We start from the raw sequence: 22,930 nt of genomic DNA, 5'->3' as shown, positions 1-22,930 counted from the left end.
GAACTTCTCAGATGTGGTTAAGTTTCTTACACGGTTACACAGAAGAATGTCTTTGTCTTTATTCTTAGGAAATGCAGGCTGAAGTATTTAGGAGAGGGAAAGAAGGCAGTCATGACAACATGTTAAGTTGTGCAATCTTGGAGGAGTATGCATGAGCGTTCACTAAACTACTCTTTCAACTTTTCACATGGTGATACAGAAGCCAAGCAGTTCCACAGCCAAGCGGCCAGAATCGGGAACTGTTTGCAGATGGCACCCTTCCACGGGTGCTGAGAAAGAAAAAATATTATTTCTGGATTAATTTAACCACCTCCACCCAAAGACTGGTATGACCAGAACCCATACAGTAAGCACCCATTTCCCATGTCTTAAACCCTCTCCACTCTACGCAGTTGGTTGACCACTGGGGCTGGGGCAGGCCTTCTTTGAATTCCCCAAACCAAAGGAGGTTTCTCAGAGGCACCTCCCAAGAGCACGCGACACCCTGGGACTCCTTTTTCTACAGTAGATCTTTGTAACCCGACGTATTCCCACCCTTCATTTGCCATGGACTCTAGAAGGCGAACGCGCATTTCTTCTAAAATAGCTAAGAACTTCCCAAGATTTCTTCTTTCCTTCACAGACATCTTCATGAGGATTTTTTAAAAGTCAACCCCTTTCTGAATGCCTCGAGGGCATGCATTTACTCAGCTTGGAAACATTGCAAGCAGGCTAAGAGGAGCGAGTCTTCAACAGAAACCTTTACGCGAGGTCTGCCACTAAATCGCTTGACCTACGCCAGCCTCAGGTGTAAAATGCATATTGAACAGCACGGTGCTTGTACTGCTGGTGATGGCGAGGATCCAGAGAACATGCCAGGCGAACGCGTACGGCTGCGGGGCCCGCGCGTGCGTGCGAGCGAGCGAGCGAGCGAGGGGCTCGGGGCCCCGGCGCGTGGTCTGCGCGCGCCCGGCCGCGGGGAGGGTGCGTGTGCGCGCGGGGCAGAGAGTCGGCAGCCGCCGGGATTCCATGTGGGTGCGCGCCGCGCGCGGAAGGTGGGTGTGAGGCTGGGGCGTTGGGGCGCTGGGGCAGCTGGGGGCTTCGGAGACCCCGGGGCTGGGTGGCGGGCGCGGTCCAGGGACCCGTTTCTCCTGGGCGCTCCCCCCTCCCGGACGCCAGGACTCGGGCGGCGAGGCCGGGCGGCGGACAGGGCGGCGCCGCCCACTCCTTCGGCCCTGTGCCGAGGCGCGGCCGGGGTTGCGCCGCGGCCAGCCGCTCCCTCGGGTTGGGGCCTCCGCGACGAGCAGCGGCTCGACACGGGTGAGCGCAGGAGAAGGGGCCCGGCGCCGGCGTGGGCGGCGCGGAGGAGCGCGGGGCGCACCCAGGCCGCGGCGAAAGGGAGCACCCCGCCGGCCCTGCTCTGCCCCAGGGCGCAGCCCACGCCTTCCCGTCGCCCGGGCAGCGCTGGAGACGAACCGGGAGCTGCGGGCAGTGGGGGCGTTGGCCGCGGCGGCGGCGGCCGGGGAGAGGACGGAGGCGATGTTTTGGTGTTCGTGGATCTCCAACAGGGCGGGGGCGAACGCTTTCCCGAGAGCAGGGGAAGGGCCCGGGAGCCGAATTGTGGGAGGGTTCTTCACGGGGAGGGATTGGAGAAATAGGACCTAAGGAGGAGAATGGGCGAATTAGGCAGGCAGTGGAGGAAACCCCTAGTGGAGCATAATCTGTAAGAGGTGATCGTAAGGAGTACGTATATATACAAGGCATTGAAGAAGAAATCTTAAAGGTGCACTGGAGCCTCACTTTCCCAAGCAGTAAAAAATGATGCCAGCATTAAGCAACGAGTTGCATTCCATATTCCTTCCCTTCCACTTCTCACTGCTGGACTAGGAGGGAGACTTGCAGGGCAGAGAGGGTTTTCTTTCCTCTGAATTTTGCACACGTGCCAGTGTAATTTAGGAGGTGACTGCTTTGTCAATAAGAGCTATTACCAAGGAACAAATTACCAAACCATGTGTTTTTTGTTTTTGTTTTTTTTTTTTCTGTTTTCAGAGGTAAAAGATTTGAATTCGCAGTCTTCAACTGGGATTAAGTTTGTATTTTGGCTTTCTCCAGGAGGCTTAGACAAAGGTAGGGCGCTGATTTTGTGCCCTCAGAATGTGTTGATGCCTGATAAATGCGCAGATTAAACGTGGATCAGTCTAGAGAACTATTTAAAATTACGAGATAAGAGTCTATGACATTTTGTTTCTCCTAGACTAGAAGTTCATTCAAATAAATGGTCATAATTCCAGCCCTGAAAATAAAGTCTGTTATCAAAACAGTGTTCAGATATAATTCCAGATTAAATTCATGAAGTGATTTGAGAACAAGGAGGAAGGAGGGGATCAAAGCTTTACCAAAAATGAAGAGTCATTATGTAATAATTTGCTTCCATAGAAGCTTGCTAAGCATAGATCATTGATTATAGATGTCATAGTGTCCAACGTTATGACTCAGATATGTTTTTTCTTTTTCAGTAGTTCCCAGCAAATCTGTTTTAATTAAAGATGGAACACAGAAAACAACTTCAAGTGCTTTAGATCTCATCTGAAATCCTACAGGTAAGTTCATCTTATTTTAACTTAGAAATTATCCTAATTGGCTAAAATTGACCATAATAGCCTCCTTTACAAAATTTTAAGAGTCATTTACACAGCTACACATTTTGTTGTGTATTCTAGTATATTTCCCCAAAGGATTTGAGGAGGTACAAGAGTTAATTAAGGTCTACTAAATCATTTTGGAAAATATACCTATACTTTCGAAAGTTGAATATTTTTAACATACCATGGTACCTCAGGTATTACATAACTACATAAACTTAACTACATAAACTTAATTGGTGGCCATGTTCAGCTTCACGTTCACACTCAGCTCTCTTTATCCCTAAGAAAATATTCCAGTGGACACTTTTTCCTCTTTTCTTTCCCCCTCAAATTATTTGCCTTCATTCTGTGCCCAGTCTCTCTGTTCTGTCCACCATTGGGTGATATAGGTAAAATTTCATTTTGGGAAATGCCTTTATCCTTTTCACAACTGTAAAATGTCCAGGCAAGATAATACTTTTTTTCTCTGGCTCTTGAAGCTACCATTGCTCATCTCTGCTCACAGTGTGGTGGAAAATCTTACTTTATAGCTTCATGAATGAGGTCATATATGTGGGGTCAAATGGAGTGCTCTTAAATGACTTACACAACAGATGCATTCAAAAGTTGCAGTTCATTTAACAGCTGGCAAATACCTCTTTTGGGACCATGAATAGCAGTTTTAATTAAAGGTTTCATATTATAAATATTGATTGTGTTCGGCCCCAGAGATTTTGGAACATTGTGAATTAGAGGAGAGGTTAAGATGAGGGCATGGGGTACAAGCATGGAGATTTGTAGGGGGCATATCTAGAAGAGGGGAATTGAAGCCTTAGAACTTCTATAGGGTAAGGCCCTGGGAGGCTGTAGGATGGATGGTTGGGCTAGGAAAATCACTTGCACCCCTCGAAGCTCTGATAAATCAAGGGATAAAAGACAGAAAGCTAGAGTAGATACTCAGAGTTTCCTAGCCTATGTGTATCTGACCCTGAATATAGGTAGTTCACCAGAAAGCCAAAGCCTTTTGTTGTCCCCTTATAGCAGCCATAACCCAGGTTAGTAATTATTAGCCCTGCTTACCCGACAGGAACCGTTTCATGTGGGAAACATGTTACCAGCATTAGGACCCCCTTTTCACTAGCATGGCCCTTTGAGGTCCTGAGGAAACAGAGAGATTTTGGGAGATTTTATTGATATTCTGAGATATACCATTTCATGTGGTTAGAACAAGTACTTCCAACTAGCAGCCTGTTTTGTAAATAAAGTTTTATTGGTGCACAGCCTTACCTCTTTGTGTAGTATTGTTTAAGGCTCTGTTTTTACTACAAAGAACAGAATCTTGAGCTGAGGTGGAGACCAAATGTCCCACAAAGGAAATATTTACTATCTGGCTTTTTATTAAGAAAATTTTTTTGGCTATTTCTGGGCCAGAACATAGAATTCAACTAAACTCCCAATCTGTGCATACACACTCTTTTAAGTTGGTATAAAGAAGCACTGTTCCTGTTGAAACATTTCACAGGTCTGCGGCCCCCTGCCCCCTATGTGACAGGGCTCAAACCATGTCTCTTATCTGGAGTTCTATTTGACTACTATTTTGGTAACAGACTTTGTTTTCAAAGATGGAGTTACCCACTTTCTAAGAGAAAAAATTATAATCGACTCTTAACTCTTGGTATTAAATAGTTCCTTTCTCTAAACTGATATAATTTTGCACTTTAATTGAGCATGCACACACTGTGAGAGTGCAAACTCAGCTCCCTGTCGTGGAGGCTGACCACCAGTCTAGAGACATTAGTGCAAGAAGGTCTCCCTTTCTCTTCTCCAGGTGAGCTTTACTCATTACATGTAGTTTAAAACTTGGGAGTCGTGAACCTTCCTCCTTGCTCTGCATGGAGTGTCAGCAACCTGAGGGCAGGACTTATCTGTCGTCTTCCCCATTGCAGCCCCAGCCTCGACAATGGTCTATGAATGAATGAAGTTTCCCCCAGTTGGAAAGCTGTTCGTAACAGAACAGACAGGAATTCCAGCTGTCAAGTCAGCCTTCTGCTCTTCTGCCTCACCTGTGTGATCTTTGCTGTGTTCCGGTTTTCCTACTTCTCTGGGCCTGGCCATCTGATCGCCCCTTCCCACAAGCTGCTCTGTCACGCTGCTTTCTCACTTGGCTCACTCCTGAGTACAGAGATGGGGTGCTCTCCTCTTTGTCCCCAGCTGAGGAATCTCAAAAGGCTGTGGAATTGGGTGTGAGGAACAGCCCATTCTAGAATATATATTGGATCCTCTCACTAATTTTTATCTTCGGGCTTACATTTGCCTTTAGAAATTAATACTGACATGTCATTCAAACTAGTTGAAAGCATCCGCCATGCCTTTCTAAGCTTCTGTTTTCCTAGAATATAACATTCTCCAATTCCTTCAGCCATTATTTTATCTAGTCCTCATGGGAGATGATAAACCAAATCCATAACCAATTGGATTACCCTCCTCTGAATTCAATCTAACTTGTCAATGGTCCTTTTAAAATGGAATATGTATGTGGCTATGAGATTATGACCCCTTTTGCCCAGATGTTTTTTCTGTTTCTTGAACCCAGGAGTGTATTAGGGCTTTTGGTCTGCGTGTGTTGAGGGAGGGGACACGTTATAGTATTAAGTTGTGGAAGTTCTGTTAGCACTGTCATTCACTCATGAGTAGTTGGGCAGTGCTTACTATGTGCTGGACGCTGTGCTAAGTCTGGGGACACAGCAATGTGCCAAACGAACATCCTCTGTACTGGCAGAGCTAGACGGGGCCGGAGAGGTATCCTAGCCCAAACCCTTAGTGTTGTGGTGAGAAAAGCAACTCAAAATTCAGTGACTTACTACCATCCCAGCTGTTGGAACTCAAATCCTTGTTTCCTGATTCTCTAATTTTTCCTTTACATCACCACTTTTCTTCCTATTAAACTGAAACTCAACTAAAACCTTAAAGCTGCTGTTAAATGATCTTCCATCCTGCTTTTGTGTGGTGGTTTTTTTTGATCCCTGATCTAGGATAATAAATTTGCTCCCATCAGATCTCATCTTGCTTTACCCCTGTTTCAACCTGTCAAAAGCATTTTAGATTGTAATTACATCTTCTAATGAATTCGCTATTTTTTCCTGCTTTTTCTTGTTTACAAAATTGAATAAGCTTACATTCATTTGTCTTCGATAAAAAATGTTAAACAGGAAAAGGCTAAAGACAGACTTATGATTAAACCCTAGAGATTTTCTGTCAGGTTGACAGAGATGCTCTAAAAGCCTCAGAACCTAAGCGGAAGGGCGGACCGATGGGCGCGTTGGTCAACACTGTATTCTCACAGTGCAGCACGCGCCTGGGAAGTGTGTGTGGAACAAATGACTGCATGAAAAATACACTGGCTCTGACGGATCAGCTGATGAAACCATCCAGTAGACACTGTCATTGGACTTAAATTTTTCCATTTGTTCAGAAGGGCCTTTTGATGCCCTGTCCTCTTCAGCGAGGTTTAATTCTTGCATATCACCTAAGGCTTCCTTTGATCTTCTGGTAGAGGGACCCTATAGAAAATGAGGCTCAGCCTCATCAGAGGAAGTGATCTTAGTCTCCCTTGGCTCCTGATGGTCATTGCTTTTGTGTCTTAAGTATTCACCAGTTTGCAGAAGCTTAGCCACCTTTTTTGTACTTCTTTAGCCCTTCACCCTATTATCCCAGCCCGCCAACCCCCTCCCCTCTGTCTGTCACCAGATTGTTCACTGTATTTGTGAGTCTTTTTGATTAGTTCATTATTTTTGTTCCTTAGATTCCTCATATAAGTGAAATCATATGATATTTATCCTTCTCTGTCTGACTTATTTCACTCAGCATAGGTTCTTATGCTGAGTAATATTCCATTGCATATATGAACCATAATTTCTTTATCCAGTTATCTTGTTGGACATTTAGGTCACTTCCATATCTTGGCTATTATAATTGTGCTGCTATGAATATTGGGGTACATAGATCTTTATGAATTATTGTTTTGGCATTCTTTGGATAAATACCCAGAAGTGTAATTGCTGGGTCAAAAGGTAGATCCATTTTTAATTTTTTGGGAAGCCTCTGCATTGTTTTCCATAGCAGCTGTACTAGTTTTCAATCCCACCAACAGTGTACTAGGATTCCCTTTTCTCCACATCCTCACCAACACTTGCTGTTTTTTGAAGTGCCGACTTTAATAATAATAGCAATACCATCTACTTAGCTCTTACAGTGTGCCTCCCCCGTCCTAAACATTTAATATGTGTTATTTCACATGGTTTCTGATTCAGAAGGTCTGGGTTGGGGCCTGAGGTTCTGCATGTCTAACAGGCTCCCAAGTGGTACCTGTGCACTGCACTCGGAGGATCTAGAGCAGCACATTGGAGATACCTGGGAAGCTTTACAGATAGTACTACCTGAGCCTCACCACCCTCCAAAATGGATTTAGTTGGTCCTGGGTGCATCCTGGTGTCCAGAGTTTTTCGTCTTGTCCAGGAGATTATAATATGCAACAAAGCTTGAGAACTACCGGGGTAAAGAAATAAGAGGGAAGAAAGGAGTCATGATCAAACATCACTGATTGTGTTTGTTTCTGATACAGTCGGGGGGGGGGGGGGGGCGGGGCGGGGAGGGGAGGGTCAGAAGGCGAGAGCTTTACATTGCTTTGTTATGGATTAATGAATTCAGCTTGAGAGGATACTACTAAGGAAAATTTCCTCAAGAATTCTCCCCCTTTATAAGGAATAGGACATGATTGATGCGTGTAATTATGATTGGTCTTAAACTCAGTACACACAGGACCTTTTTAGGCACTTGGCAGTTTCCACTCCCTTTGCAATATTTGTGTGTGTGTAGAAGAAAAGTCAGAATGTTGCACAATCGACAGTAGTTTAGTCATTAATAATAGAACGTGTAACTTGGATGACCTGAATCTAGCAAGCTTGATTTTCATTGAAATTTGATTTTTTGGTTTTTTTCTGTCTGTACCTTTTAAGATACACATAGTCAGAATCAGTTTAGCCTGTAAGAATAAGACTTTGTATTAAAAGATATTTGAAGAAAAATAAGCATTTGTTAACAGAATTTAGGAAGTTCGCTTTTGGATTCAGTTTATCCTTGGGAATGTTTTCTCAATACATTAGGTGGATAAAAGCACGTTACCAGACCATTTGCACAGAATTCAGATATCTAGCAAGCACCTACTGTGTGCTAGGCCCCTGGGATATGGCAGTGAACAAAGTGGCAAGGTCTTTTCCCTCATGAACCTCATATTCCTGTGAAGGGAACAGACAGTAAACAAGGAGACAAAAAGAGAGAGAGAGAGAAAAGCCCAGGTAGTGTTAGATGCCGAGGAGAGAATAGTGCAGGACGTGATGGAAGGGCTGGGGCAAGTACTCGAGCTGGGAGGACAGGGGAGAACTCTCCGAAATGGCAGAAGAGCCAGGCTTTTCAAGAAGCAGCTTTTGAGTTAGAGGGAAAGAAAGTGCAGATGCCCCAAAGGCGGGAAGAGTTTGACACATTCATGGATCAGAAAGGAAGCCATTGTGTCTGAAATAGGGATGGGAGGAGGCAGCGGCAGCAGATGAGAGAAAGGCTTGTGTATTCCTGTAGAGACAGACTTGTTAGATCTTCATTAAAAATATTAACATTGTTATCTTTTAAGCTTTTATTGTCTTTGTGCGTCTCTTTTTGCATTCACAAAATTTTCCCTAATGAATACATACATTACATTTACAATTAGAAAAAAATTTTATATTTTTAAAAATGTTATTAAAAATAAATATAATTTTTAAAAAAAATAAATTACTTTCCCTTGGCAGAAAATAACCAACATTTTTTCATCCCAGGAAAGAATTTCAGGTTATTTTGGCGTAAATAATCGTATCTTTGCAGTAACTCTTTGTTCTGTTTCTCTGGAATCCTTGCATTGGAACCAATTCCTCTGTATGCCCCACTACCATGTATTTCCGATTGCCCAGCATGTTCTTGATGCAAAATAATCTTCATGAATGATAATTTATTAGCTACTACTGTTGTTAATACTTCACATTTCAGGTTTTGAGAGTGGTAATCTGAGTCCCTTATTTAAGGATGGTGATGCTGTGATTGCTTTTACTGTTTCTGTCAAGGTTCATTGATTGCAGAAAATTAAAACCCACTCAGAATAGCTCTGGTCAGGGGACATGCAGCACACTGCCCTGGATAGGAAGGTAGTGGCCACGCACGTGAGTTTTGGAGTCCTGTTTGATTATGTCTTCACCACCTACAAGCCTGCAACTTTGGACAAGTTACTGGTTATCCCCAAGCCTTAGTTTTCTTGTCTATTAAATGCAAACAGCAAATGTTTTAAAGCACCTTAATTTGTGGGGTCTCTTGAAGACTACATGAGATAGTGCCTGGCAGCCCCTGTCGAAGCTCTCATCACGACTGGGACACCCAGGGCTGGCATGTTGTATAGACAGCTGAGCTGCCAACATTGATTGCACACAGTAACCAGATATGCAAAATAACTGGTGGGATTGCCAAGCTTTTTTATGCTTCCATTGAAGTATAACAAACCAAAAAAGTACACAAGGTAGAAGGTGGATTTTGGAGTAAACATTCCTGTAGCTACCATTTAGGTTAAGAAATAGAACATGGCCAGCACCCAAGGAAGTCCCCCTCCAGCTTGTCCCAATTATATTTCCTCCCTCTGCCCAGAGGTGACCAGTGTAACCTCAGTTCCATCACCATAGATTACTTTCGCCCACTTTTCAACTTCGTGTAAATCGACTCATAATGTATCTTCTGTTTAAGAGATGCTTCATGATGTTATGGGAGGTTGTAGATGGTTTATTTTCATTTTGTATGATGTGCTGTTATATAATTATCTCTTCTATTGTGGTTGTTTCTAGGTTGGAGATGTCGTGACTAGTGTGCTATTATGAACTTCCTTGAACTTTTTTTGGTGTCCTTAACGTACATACCGTTGAATGCTCTGCCTAGGAGCAGAGTTGCTGTATCATAGGATATGTATATGTTCAGCATTAGTGAATAACAATGAAAAATTTGCCAAAGTAACTGAACCAATCTGTTCAAAAAAATTTTTTTACTCCAAACTAATTTCAAATTTTTAGTTACCAAAAAAAAAAAAACAAAACAGAAACTAGTTTGTCAGTTCAGCGAATGCAAAGATATTCTAGGACAAGATTTCCCAAAGTATGGAATTCTGGTCCTGCCAGAGACTCTGAAAATGAAATTAGGTTCTGTGTTCAGATAAATCTGAGAAATATTGCATAGCATATCCTCTTCTGAGAGAATGTACATTAATAGTAAAAACTCTGGGAAGCTCTCCATGAAAAATAATGGTTTGTTTCTTTGAATACTTCCCCATTTACTTTTTTTTTGGTCCACAGATCCTTTGGGGCTAAAACACCTGTGGATAAGATATAGGTGCAGTCTGTAGTTGGACTGGGCAGCGGGGTGGCCATCGCTGGCTGCCATTGTTGCAGGAAGCAACACCTGACAGAGGAATTCGGACGCTCAGACAACATTGTGAGAGGAAGGAGAATTTATTAGGCCGGCGGAGCGTGTGGGGTTAACAACTCCATGCACAAGCTCGCTCTAGTTGGATTTATTACAGTTTATATACTCTTGCAATGTCCATGCAAGGGGCACATAATTCCTTTATCTGAGGTTTCACATGTGCCTCTTTACTCAGGATGGGGACAGGGAGCTTCGAATGGGTGGGGGTGGGGGGGCTGCAGGAAGGAGGAATTTCCAGACCACTGGTCTTACAGGTCGTTTGTCTTGTAGAACCTGCCGCCTTGGCGTTATCAGCACCATTATAATAGGATTCTTGAACAGAGACGGGATCTGCTCAAAGGATTCCTATCCAAAGGCTGAGCTCTAATTGTAACATAACAAGCAGTTTTACACAGTCTTATTATTGCTTCACAGCTACAGAGATAAGGAAGAACATTAGTTGGTTGGAAACCCATCAATCAACAGATGTGAGCTGGAGAATCCTTGAGGTGGGGGAGGTAGCTATGGGAAAACATGTTAGCTGAAGAGCACTGGGCAGCGTGGGGGACAAGAGCAGTAATTGATAATTACTCTTACAGAGAATTTTACCAAAAAATCCATATTTCATACCAGGAGTATCCCTTCAGGGTGTTTCCTCCCAACTGCCTAACCCTGGTCGTCTATCTGTAGGCAACAGTTGGTAAGATTGAATTTTCCACACAGGCCTCCTTTTGCTGCTGATAGATAGTCAAGCGCCCCCTGTTTTGGTAGATGGCATTTCTCATCTGAGTTTCTTGATGTGCCTGGAGGCTCAGGGCTCTCCCAGTCTCATTGGTAATGATTTTGAAGACTGCTTGCAGTCAGTAATCCTGTTTAACATGTAAATGGGGTATGGTGTCCCCAAGATTTATCTTCGGCCCAAGTGGCAGGCCTATAGTATTGTCTTATCTGCTCTGGGGGTCACTCATTATTCTTCGTGTCCCCTATTTGGAGTTCTCTTTTTACCTATGGTAAGGGTTGTGGGACCAGGTAACTAAACAGATCCCCTGTTTTCAGATGTAAGAGAAAGAAGGATGGCTTTATCATGTCAATTATACAGTTCCCTTCTTAATTTCTGGGGAGGTGGATATAGGCTTTGTTTCTATAAATCTAATAAGACCCATGTGGGGTTATTTAGTCTTGGATTCTTTCTGGGTCCTGCTAGGCTTTAATTAGCTCTGGGAATCTGGCCAACGGATTTCTCTCTGTCCTGTTTCCCTATTACACGCTTTATTTGGAAGTGGCATTATAATACCGTCAGCTAAGGCAAATTAAGTTTCCAACTGACTATAAGATTTCCTTTACCTCCAGCCAGGCAGTATTGTCCTAGCATAGTATTTTTTAAAATCTGTTGACTATCATCAGAGGTGTGTGGGGCCATTATATTTGGCATCGTCTTGATGGGAACTAGTTCTGTAGCTTCCCAGGGCTAATCCCCTATCAGAGTGCCCCCCACATATATAGCTGGAAGTGATATTCAGGGAGTGAGCCATTCCTTCAGCCAACCTTCCTTTGTTCTGCAGGTGTCTTCCTGGCCTGGCCACAGGGCTGATCAGCACGTTGTAGTCTCCAAATGCAGCCCGACTAACACCCCAATTTTCTTGCCTCCTCCCTACGTGATTTCCCTTTGGAGATTTTATTCCCTTAATCTTAAGGGGATGTTGAGGGAGGAAGGTCTGTCTTCTGTAACTTCTTCAAAGCCGAGCCCCTGCCTACTCTGAAAGCCTAAGGGCCCCAGAGGCCGACCGCGTGAGGTCATTTCATCATGTAGAAGTGGTAGAAGCCTTGCAATTTAGAAGATATAAATTTAGCAAAAAGATAGGAAAGACAAGTCAAAATTAATAGTAGAGGTAATTGACAGTGAAGTTAACTTTTTCATGGCAGTTTGTTAATTGGAGGTACACAAAAGTTCCCTGATTCCACATGTGGACTTATCTAGTTTCCGGAGCAAGAGCTTAAGATCTTCCATGGGTTCACAGGAATAGGCTGCACTTTCCGGTTTATTTTCTGGAGGAACCTGTGAGGGCTCATAAGAAACTTGTTTAATTTGAGGTAAATGTACCCAGCTGTTGATTCCTTGTAATTTGATAGCAGTGGGAAGCTTAATGAAGCTTGGTTGGGCCCTTTCTATTTCCCTCGAGGGCTGACTTTCAGCAGATTGCGGGGAGGTAGATGCCCTGCTAGTAGGAAACCCTGACATAGAGGCTGGTTGTCTACAGTGGTTTAGCCTTAGGTTCCCCACAAATGTCCTTTGTGTGGAGGGCAAGGGGGCTGCCCCCCCGTTTTGGCTAGGTCCCAATTTTTTAGACAAGGTGCTTTCCACACTGGACCCTGGTCCTGAGTGTGGCAGAGAACTTCATTGCTAGTCCTGGTCTCACAATGGGAAAAGTAAATTATGTTAGGCTGACTATTTATTCCTGTTACTGTGCAGTTAGCATTGGAGAGAGGCCTATGGGATGGGTCAGGACAGTAGGTATCTCTAGTATCTAGTCAAATTTAGTTTTTCTTTCTCGCCATGTCTAGAAGGACCTGAGGCTCCACTGTTGTGATCATGGTGGATTTTCCTAGGACCAGAGCTTGCAAGTGCTTGAGCCTCCATTGTTGGAGGAGAGAGCAGCCCCTTCATGAGAGAGGCTTGCTGTGTCGGCTGAGGGCTCATGAGATCCACTCCTCCTCGGCTTCCCAGGGCTGGATGGACACCCTTCCAGTGCCCTTTCTTCTGCAGTTTGCACATTGATTATGTCTCAGTCCCGACAAAGCCACTTATGGCCAACTAAGATCAAGGCCCTCTAGGCCTGCAAGGTTTTTATTGCCTGCCATGACCTCAAGATAGTCCCTGTATTATGGCAACTAAATTTGGCACCCTTTTTGTACTTTGCTTCTTTCTATGCCCAATCTCAGTTGTTGAACACCTCAGAGACCTCCGGCACCAGGGCAGCTTGCGGGGTTGGGGTCTCGGCCCCAACTTTTGGAGCTTCCTTTGAATATTGGGCACAGACCGAGTTATGAAATGTATAGCTGGGAGTGTCTGGCCCTCAGACTTTGGGCTAATGTTAGTATATTCTCTAAAAGCCTACTTTTTCGATGGTTCTTTCTGTCCCTCCCCTGGGCTATGGGATTTAGAACAATGTCAGGTTCACAGAGCCCACTGCCCAGCTGTCCTAAGGAGGCCTGTGCTGGGAGACCAGCCGCCCTGTGCTCCCACTGTCAAGAGCATGAGTCAGTCTCAGATTTGAGGCCAGGCCAGTTTGAGCCCTGTGACATAGTGTGTGCATTTGCTCGCATTTCAGAAACTACCGAGGGCCCCTGAGCTGACTGGTTAATCCATGTTCTCCCCATAAACCTGTAAGTAACTGAATTGGTATTGCGATGCTTCATTTATAGCTGAGAAAGAACATTTTATGAAGTTAAATAACTTCCCCAAGGTCATACAACCAGTAAGTATTGCAACCAAGATTTAGAATGAGCCATTTAACTCTGATATTCAAGCATTTTTATTATGTTTTTCTTCCTTTTTTGATAAATTTAAAATACAAAGAGAACTGTAGATGTAAGAGAATGCCTCTATTTCCATCACCCTGAATTAACTACTGATATTTTATAGTGTTTGTGGCTAGTCTGTTTTTCTCCTTTTCACCTCATGCCTCCTTCATTCTTCCACACTGACACCCACATTGCTGAGTGTGGAACATATTCCTGCTTGTCCCTTTAAAAATAGTCATGGGAACAGAGGATTCAAGAGAGGGTACCAGCAAAGTGTCTTTTAGAAGTTTTGTGTTTTACTTCTTTTAGTGACCCCTGAGCTCTTTATCAGGGAAGTGGACCTGTCCTAGAGCGACGGAAGAGATCAGCTGAGAGAGCATAGACGTAGGTTTTAAGTCTTGAATACCAAGTATTCACAGTGAAGCCATGACCTCTGGATTCTGTGGATTAGCGGTATTGTTTATAACTTTTTATTTCAAATAGTTCAGAAGAGAACAGGGATCCTTTCCCCTGTTTGGCCTCTAACCCCCTGACCAATATATAAATGCTGTTAACATTTCTTATATGTATTACAGAAATTTCAAGCATTATTTTTGACTGCTACTTTCAATTGGTGAAACTGAAGGGCTTTCACTCAGAAGAAGTAAATTAAGAAGAAGGTAAGAAATAGAAATGTATTTATGGCTTTGAAACCTACTTTTCTTTAGGTAGTAAGAGTTTATCAAGATTATTTAGAATAATCCCTTTTGACAATAAAAGTCAGTCGAGAGACACGAACCGGATGGAAAAGATGGCGAGGGCAGGACACAGCTGGCGGCGGTGGCCCCTCGGCGTTGACTGGCCGGCACCGGCCAGGTGCCTTGCGCGTATTTTCACTGCTTTACACGGTGTTAACATCTTCAGTGTAGTGGTGAGGAAACTGAGGTCCCCAGAGATAAACAACATGCCCACTCTCCCTGGTTGGTAGAGGAAAGAGCGAGGGTATAGATTCTGGTCCCTTGGCCCTTAGAACCACCGTGTTATGGGTAACCTAAAGTCTGTTCTGGCTAATCCCTGAAAGGCCGTTCCCTCCTTTTAAACTAGAGAGTTCTTCCTCTTTTTGCTGCTGCTTCATTTCCTTCGTGGTCTCAAAAGCAGTAGATATCATAACCACAGTCACATTTTCACATTTAGAAACTGTGGCTTGAAGAATGCATATAAGGTAACTTTTATGATCAGATTTGCTGTTTTGAGTTTTTCCCATTATTAAAGAGTAACAGGGCTCCATTGCCTACATTCAGTTGTAAATGACTGTCCTTATTCGGGACACTTTCCTTCCATTTGTCCAGAATTTCTTCTAATGTGCTGATTTGTTAGAATGAGACGTAAAACTGCCATCTGACAGCTCCGGTAATCAGTGTACGAGGTGTCCATGGCTGATATGTAAATGGAATTCCCTCGGGTTGTGCAGTGTCTAGTAGCCAGGTGAGGAGGAGATGTAAGAAGATGTTAATTACTTCCATAATTCTCATTCTGGGTCCATCCTGTTCCAGGGTCTTCCAGGAACTGGCTATGGACAGCTAGTGACAGGGTAGGCGGACAGGGGATGGGATGCACGGACCTAGATTTTATCCTTATACCAGTGGAAATACCATATCAGACAAGTCAGTGCTCATTGCTCTCCTGTGGTAGCCTGCCCTCTGTCTTGCATTTTGTTGTGAGAAAAATGTTTTTTGCCAGTGAGGACATAGAACCTAAGTGGAGAGGCAAGACACATATACATGAAACCAAACTTGAGAAGTTTCCAAGAACATTGCATTGCATTGTGTGATTTAAAATATAGAAACCATTAAAGGTAAGAAAGATTATTCAAGGTAAGAAAGATTATTGTGACCTGAAATAATGATAGCAGGTAAGATACAGCCAGATGGAGAGGACAAGGAGCCTCGAGACCCTGTCGTTTATCATATGTATTAAGAGGCAGAAGTGCTGTGTGTCCGAAGCTCTGAGATTGACCCAAGGTAGAACTCTTGGTAGACAGCCTTCCCATATGATGACATTACCATATATCCTCCATAGCAAAATCTTGGTTCCCTTGGCAAAGAGACCTCTTGCCAGGTGATTGTGGGCGAAAGGGCACCATCAGAAGCCTCCTCAGCGGGCCCCTCATGGTGTTGATATGTCTCTTACTCTGAAGTCCCTTAGCCTTTCCTTTAAATGCCTGCTGTTCACAGTGAGCACTAAGTTCAGCCAATGAGGTAAAAACGGGACTGGAGTAGTGTTTTGGGCAAGGAAAAGCTATTTCATAGTCCGAGCATTTGAAAATTCCAGATTCATCTATTTGTATTTAGAGGACTTGCCTTTCGCGTGAAGAGTCTCTCTACCTTTATCTCTTCTCACACCAGCAAATCACCGTGAATAATTATAGCTGCCGTTTTTCTTGCTCCAGATTTGCTAGAATTCATATCGGATCACACAGTTGAGAAAGCCCCTTGGTTTATTTCGACACGTTGCTGGTGATATCTCCTTGCATTAAATCCTTCACTTTTCACAGTGGTAAAGAAGAAAAGCAGTCTTTTTGTGGGTTTGTTTTTTTATTGCAGATGTATTTTTTAAACTCCTTCCCATCACTCACCTCTTTCTGTCCCACTGGACATTCCGGATGAAATCATATTTTAACTGTTATTTATATTAAACAAGAAGTAGTAATTTTCCAGAATAATCAAGGATATGTTTTTAACCTTTATTTTGATGCAAAAAAACTAAAATACATTAAATGAAGTTAATAAGATTCAGGGTTTTGTTTGGAGCTCTGTTCTGCTCTTTCTTAAGTAGATAATCAGATGTCATTTGAAACATGTTTTGGATGGTGGATTACTAACCAGGTCTTTGGTAAATCTTCCAGAATCTGAGCCTCACGTGCTTCTGAGCTGCTGTGGATGGCCCTGGCCCTCTTAACCACCATTCTAAGTAGGATGTCACTGAGATCCCTCAAATGGAGCCTCCTGCTGCTGTCCATCCTGAGCTTCCTCGTGATGTGGTACCTCAGCCTGCCCCACTACAATGTGATAGAGCGCGTGAACTGGATGTACTTCTATGAGTACGAGCCAATTTACAGACAAGACTTTCACTTCACGCTTCGAGAGCATTCAAACTGCTCTCATCAAAACCCCTTTCTTGTCATCCTGGTGACCTCACATCCTTCAGATGTGAAAGCCAGACAGGCCATTCGAGTTACTTGGGGTGAAAAAAAGTCTTGGTGGGGCTATGAGGTTCTTACATTTTTCTTATTAGGCCAACAAGCTGAACAAGAAGACAAAGTGTTAGCATTATCCTTAGAGGATGAACACCTTCTTTATGGCGACATAATACGACAAGATTTTTTAGACACTTATAATAACCTGACCTTGAAAACGATTATGGCATTCAGGTGGGTAACTGAGTTTTGCCCCAATGCCAAGTACATCATGAAGACAGACACTGATGTTTTCATCAATACTGGCAATTTAGTGAAGTATCTTTTAAATTTAAACCAGTCAGAGAAATTTTTCACAGGTTATCCTCTAATTGATAATTACTCTTATAGAGGATTTTACCAAAAAACCCATATTTCATACCAAGAGTATCCCTTCAGGGTGTTTCCTCCCTACTGCAGTGGGTTGGGTTACATTATGTCCAGAGATTTGGTGCCCAAAATCTATGAAATGATGAGTCATGTAAAACCCATCAAGTTTGAAGATGTTTATGTTGGGATCTGTTTGAATTTATTAAAAGTGGACATTCATATTCCAGAAGACACAAACCTTTTCTTTTTATATAGGATCCATTTGGACGTCTGTCAGCTCAGACGTGTGATTGCAGCCCATGGCTTTTCTTCCAAGGAAATTATTACATTTTGGCAGGTTATGCTCAGGAATACCACATGCCATTATTAATTTGACATTCTACTACAAACCTAGAAAAGAACAGGATACTTTACGGAAAGTATTAGAGTTGGTAGTGAAAATCCTCTAGGGGGAATCTCACAGGAAGGACACTGTGCTGGGGTACACGGAACTGAAACTCGTGAAGAACCCGTAGACTAGAGACTGCAGGGTACACTGGTGATATATTTTGACAGAAATCAAATCAGGCCCTTCAAAGATGATATTCAGAGGAATTAAACGTGAATTTGGAGAGTTTTGTTAGTAATAGGACCAATTTGAACGTGTCATTTTATAGACTAGAACTTTTTGAAAGGGTTTCATCGAATTATAAACTCATTAATCTGTAACAACAAAGCTACATGGAGCTCTATTTATTGAACAGTCTAGTCAGTTAAGGGTTTTATGTATCTTAACATGGATTACCAATTTTTAAAAATACATAGTTTTATGTAAAAAACTAGAGTTATACCAAACAAAATTTCATCTGTTTTTGGTCATTCTGAAGGTATTTCAAGATGTTACAGTATTTCAGAGTTATCAGGTATTATTTAATATTGCTTAGAACTTTCTGGGTATTTAAATGTTATGGATGTTTCAATATTGTATAAACAGAATAGTGAATCACCTTTTACATTTGAACTTGTTTTCAGTTACTTAACTGATAAGTTGATAGCTCCATTACCATAAAGTCATGGGTCATTATTGTGTATCAGTAATCTCTTTGACTTTGATAAATATTTTACTGTGGTAATATAGAGAAGAATTAAAGGAATAAGATCTGAATTATCGTCTTGTTTTTAAAAATATAACCCTTGATGTTTTTAGATGTCGCTTCTCTCTCATTTTTCACCTGGGAATTAGGAGTAATGTAGAATGTCAGGCAGAATGTTTTCTTTTGGAAGAGACCTCTAAAGGCAGAGAAAAGGGAGAACCTGATGGCTAGAATACAATGAAGAGTGTCATCTTCCAGTACTTGAGTTGGAAAGAGAAGACTAAGGATTCAAGTTGCATTATGAACCTGCTCCGTGTGTTTTCTCATTAATAATCAGTTTGAGAATAAAGAGAAAAAAAAAAACCCACAGTGCTACTCTGCTGTTACTAGTTTCACATCAAGGGAAAAGCCCTAATGTGTGATATAAAATCAAATCTGATTTTCATGTCATTAGAAGCACATTTATTTCTTCATAGGAGTGGTGATGTATCTTTTATTGGATCTGCTACTGGTAGGTCAAAGAAGAATACTTCTTGTCCCATATTCTTGGGATTGTGCAATTTCCTCTATGGATGATATGGAACAGTTCCTTCCTTTTTTTCTGGTAGATGATCAAATCCTCTGGCAGAATGTATAAACTCGAAAGTATGTAGTCAGCTCTTGTAATATGCAAATATTTGTAATTCTCCTATAAGGGAAAATTAGAACTATTAGAATGTGTGATTCTCTATAACAAAGCTATTTCTGTTTCCATAGCGTCAGACCTGATTCAGTTACAATAAAATCAAGTAAATGAAATTTCTGTGGAATCAGTTGCCTTTGCTAATCCCCATTCATGTAGGGATCGCTCTCTTTAAGACAGACAGTTATTTTTGTTAGGTATGATTAGGTTTAATTTCGTAGTTTATATTAATGTTTGGGAAGCTAAGTCAAAATTTTTTGGGAGAGAACTTTTAAATAATTTCACTTCCATGTAAGATAAGACAAAAAATAGAAGTAAAATGTGAGTAATTGCCAAGTTTCAGAAGATTGTTCCTCCTCAACTAGAGATTGGTGCCTAAAAGATCTCTAAAAAGCTAAATGACTATGAAAAACATTAAGAGGTTGGGTTATATTTTTTGTTTTTAACTACATGTCTCTTAAGAGTTAAGCTTTCAGATAGTAAATAATAGCTGTGCTATTAAAATCTTGGCCTCTGATGTTTAAACCACATAAACAGCATTTTTTAACTCATGACAAAGTTTAGTACTGGAGTCCAACCTTAGGCTAATTTTCTCCCATCTGCCACAGCTCTGCCAGCCCCCCCCCACCCCCCCGCCCGGTCTTACACATTCTTTCTGCCTCACTGCTTTGCTTTGCTTGCACATAAGCACTGAGTTTGTGACGTCTGGCACAAATTAGCTTTTGCCAGATCATGCTGGAGGAATGACCCAAACCTCAGGCTGACAACAAGCAGGTGTTTTCACCCGCGTCGCATACCTCTGGTTGCCGTTGCCGGCTGCGACCCTGCTGCGTGCTGCATGTATCTTCTCGTCTCGGGACTCAGGCTGAAGGGCAGCCCCTGTCTCAAACACGCTGTTCTTATAGAGGGCAGGAAAAAATAGCTGGTGGAAACACATGGGCGGTATATCCATTTACCAAAACAAATCTCATGTCAAGATCAATGGTGGTGGGGGTGGGAGGGAGTGTGTTCTCACAGGAAATAGTGCAAGTCATGCTGTGACAAGCCAGAATGCATTGTTCTATAGGGCTGGGAATGAATAGTTGGGTACAGTAATATAATACACCACGCCTAGTATGCGAAAGGGGCTCACGTCTGTGCGTGCTGCTGAGGCTGCCTTAAGTGGACTAAAGGTTTTCTGTCTCTTGGAGCTGGTGCTCTGGGCTCTCCCCTGAGAGGGCTGCCTTTTCAGCCTTGTTAATTTTTTCCCTGGCTCTACCCTAAATTATCTTGGCATTATCGTGTTCCCATCGACTCACCAGATGCAGAGCAGCCAAGGCTAAGCTATTTATAACAACCATATTTCTGAGCACGAGGTTGAGGATAAAGTCACTTTCTCTTGGGGTGTACTAGGCAGCTATTGCAGTATGGAGGGAGAAAGGAATTGGAAGAGCCAGCTTCGGAGTTAAGGGAACCATGAATGTGAGAACTGTGACAGGCCCAACTACTTTGGGGGGTTCTTTCTAATCCACTGGGAACTAATCTTTAAGCCAGCTCCTGGATTTTGTGTGAGCCAGACCCAGTCTCATTGGGATCCCCTCTCTCACTGTTGGCTCCTTGATTATCCCACATATGGTCAATGTGAGACCTGACCTTTAAGGAGTCTATCGAAATAGATGGCATGTGCCATGGGGGGTAGGGGGAGCAGTTGGTTGTTAAGAGATGGAAACAAGCATGGGAAACAGGCCCTGAGGCCAAAGGTCAATTGGAGGGGGCAGGCCCTTGACAGAATTTGTGTCCAAGGGAAAGGCTATCTCATAAGTCTTACAAGGACCAAGGAAGCCACAAGAATGGACACATCACCCAGTATTTAAGGTAAGCAATAGAGACACAAAACTTGCATTTGGAGAGTCTTTGAGTCCTGGGCATGGCAGAAATAGCCAGAGGTAGCGAAAAATTAGAGCTGAGAAAGCTCAAGTCATCTCACCGTGGTTTCCAGACTTCTCCGTGATAGGGAAGGAGTTAATGGAATCTATGTATAATTTTTAATATTCCAAAAGCTGAAAGGAATCCATACATTTACCTAAGGTAATGTTGCCCAAGCTACGGAAAACCCTATTGACTAGTATTTAATCAACTAAGACAATAGCCATGGCCAGCCGATGCTAAACAGAAGCTTTATTGGGCGTTATTTTTGATTAATAAAATGGAGAAAATTATAATTTAGTACAGAGCCATGGATGAAAGTTTACTGAGGAGGGAAACAGTAGACAGGATCTTTGCCAAGAAAAGGCTTGAGGACTCCTTTGCATGAGAGCACCGGGTTCAGTGGTGTCATGTAACTCCTCCAAGGTCACTGTCAAGCCAGGGCTAGAATGCTCTAGGCCCAGCCCCACTGCTTTTCCCTTGCTGCCCCTGAGTTAGGTTGGAGCATCTCAGGAGGAACTCCCCCAGGGGAAGTGCAGTCCTCTGACTCTGGACTGAGAGGAAATTAAACGTGCCAGTTTTGTAGTCTCTGAAGGATTTAAAGGTGTGGCCACTAGACATTTCGGGGAAGTCACTGAGACAGACTGCCGTGGAAGACGCAAGCGGGCAGCAGCAAATTGAGAACGAGCAGTGACTTGTCATCCCCAGGAGTAGGTTCCCTGTATGACATGTTCCTGTAGCCAGGCCCCAACAGCAGAATAGTGGAGTCTCTGATGACATCATACAAAGTTTGCTGCACATGCATTTCAAAATAAAAGTCTGTCCCTAGTACACACGCTAGGGTGCTTGCTTATGGAAATGCCTTGGGCTGTGTAGGAGACAGGGACATATAAAGTCCCAGGTTCTGGAAGCAGACAAGGGCCAAGATCAGTAAGACAGCTCCAAATAGGAGCCAGGGGGTCTCTGTGCCACAGGCTTCCATTTTCTATAATTTCAAAGAAAGGTATCAATTACCCAGGAGAAAAGAACACAGTAAAGTGACATTATTGCAATCTTTAAGCCACCTGTAATGGGGAACATATTTACTTGCCCTTTCAGATCCCAATGCCAGAACCAAGGCTCCTCTATTACCTCTAGGACCTCAAGCAAGTCACTTTACTTTTTTTGTGCCTTAGTTACCTTACCTATAAAAAAGAGGAAAATGGCCTACTTCATAGGGTTGTTGGCACATAGTAAATGCTATATAACTATTAGTTGTTATTTCCTTTATTGGTGCAAAACCACTTCTGTACTTCTAAATACCATTTCAGAATTTAACACGTAAGTGAGTACCCACACACTGTACTAGTCAGTCATTATAAGGCATCTTGCTGCTGCCACTCAGAAGCAAGCTGAGGTTCTCAGGGCCCCACAGCTCTGTCTGTCTTCCACCTGTCCCCTCTGCAGCCCTGCCCGCCCAAGCTTAATGCAGATGCAACTCTCCCAAGGTTCTAGGCTTGATCTCCAGCTCCGTTCACAGCTCTTCTGCTCCTCTGTCACTTCCTTTACTTCCCTCAATTGCTCTAAGTCTGAACTCAGCATCTGGGGCTGGGAGAATGGAGAGAAGGGAAGCAAGGCAGACAGAACATCTCTGGGCCACCTTCTGCCAGCCAAGAGGTGGAGTGGGGTTCAGATTGACTGCAGAAGTTTCTTCTCTGGTATCTGTGGGTTGATAACTGGCCTGTCCCTTTCCCAGGTAAGGCTACCAAGTCCATCCCATGAGAAGGGCTCCTAAAGTCAAATTAGAAGATGCATCTTTCAGTCTCCATTCCCAGTGCCCTGGTGACTGCCAGTTCCAGAAAGAGGAATCCCTTCTTTCATGACCAAAGAAAGACCACCCCATCCCACTCCATCCCATTCCTTCCCCATGGTGTGGGAAGGCTCCCACTCAGCCAGGAACTGCCCAGGTGAGAAGAGACTCTTGGAGTCCTTGGTGGGTGTCTCTGAGCTTCAGACCCAGTAGTAAGGCTTCGTGGGAGAGTGAAGTTATCCAGTAAAATGGTGATTCAGATAGTGTGTGCCCTGGGGAAAGACATGG

At 43.1% G+C, this 22,930-nt stretch overlaps 1 protein-coding gene across 14 annotated transcripts; it reads left to right on the top strand.

Moving 5' to 3' along the window:
• Positions 1-917: 917 nt before the first annotated feature.
• On the top strand, positions 918-19,064 carry B3GALNT1 (beta-1,3-N-acetylgalactosaminyltransferase 1 (globoside blood group)). 14 transcript variants are annotated; one of them, XM_016149233.2, is made up of 7 exons: positions 957-1,034; positions 2,029-2,106; positions 2,496-2,579; positions 13,457-13,511; positions 13,959-14,102; positions 14,225-14,308; positions 16,534-19,064. In XM_016149233.2, exon 7 carries the CDS (start codon positions 16,568-16,570, stop codon positions 17,561-17,563), a length of 996 nt encoding a protein of 331 aa, XP_016004719.2. In that variant the 5' UTR covers positions 957-1,034; positions 2,029-2,106; positions 2,496-2,579; positions 13,457-13,511; positions 13,959-14,102; positions 14,225-14,308; positions 16,534-16,567; the 3' UTR covers positions 17,564-19,064. The 14 variants fall into 14 exon arrangements, with proteins under 14 accessions (XP_016004728.2, XP_016004787.2, XP_016004768.2 ...); XM_016149191.2 differs by lacking the exon at positions 13,959-14,102; XM_016149262.2 differs by lacking the exon at positions 13,959-14,102 and having other exon boundaries at positions 969-1,034; positions 2,499-2,579.
• Positions 19,065-22,930: the final 3,866 nt, after the last annotated feature.

Source organism: Rousettus aegyptiacus, unplaced genomic scaffold (genome assembly GCF_014176215.1).
Source record: "Rousettus aegyptiacus isolate mRouAeg1 unplaced genomic scaffold, mRouAeg1.p scaffold_m13_p_4, whole genome shotgun sequence".
Classification (NCBI taxonomy): domain Eukaryota; kingdom Metazoa; phylum Chordata; class Mammalia; order Chiroptera; family Pteropodidae; genus Rousettus; species Rousettus aegyptiacus.
The sequence above is the reverse complement of the archived record's forward strand: the minus strand, read 5'-3'. Positions and strand labels throughout refer to the sequence as shown.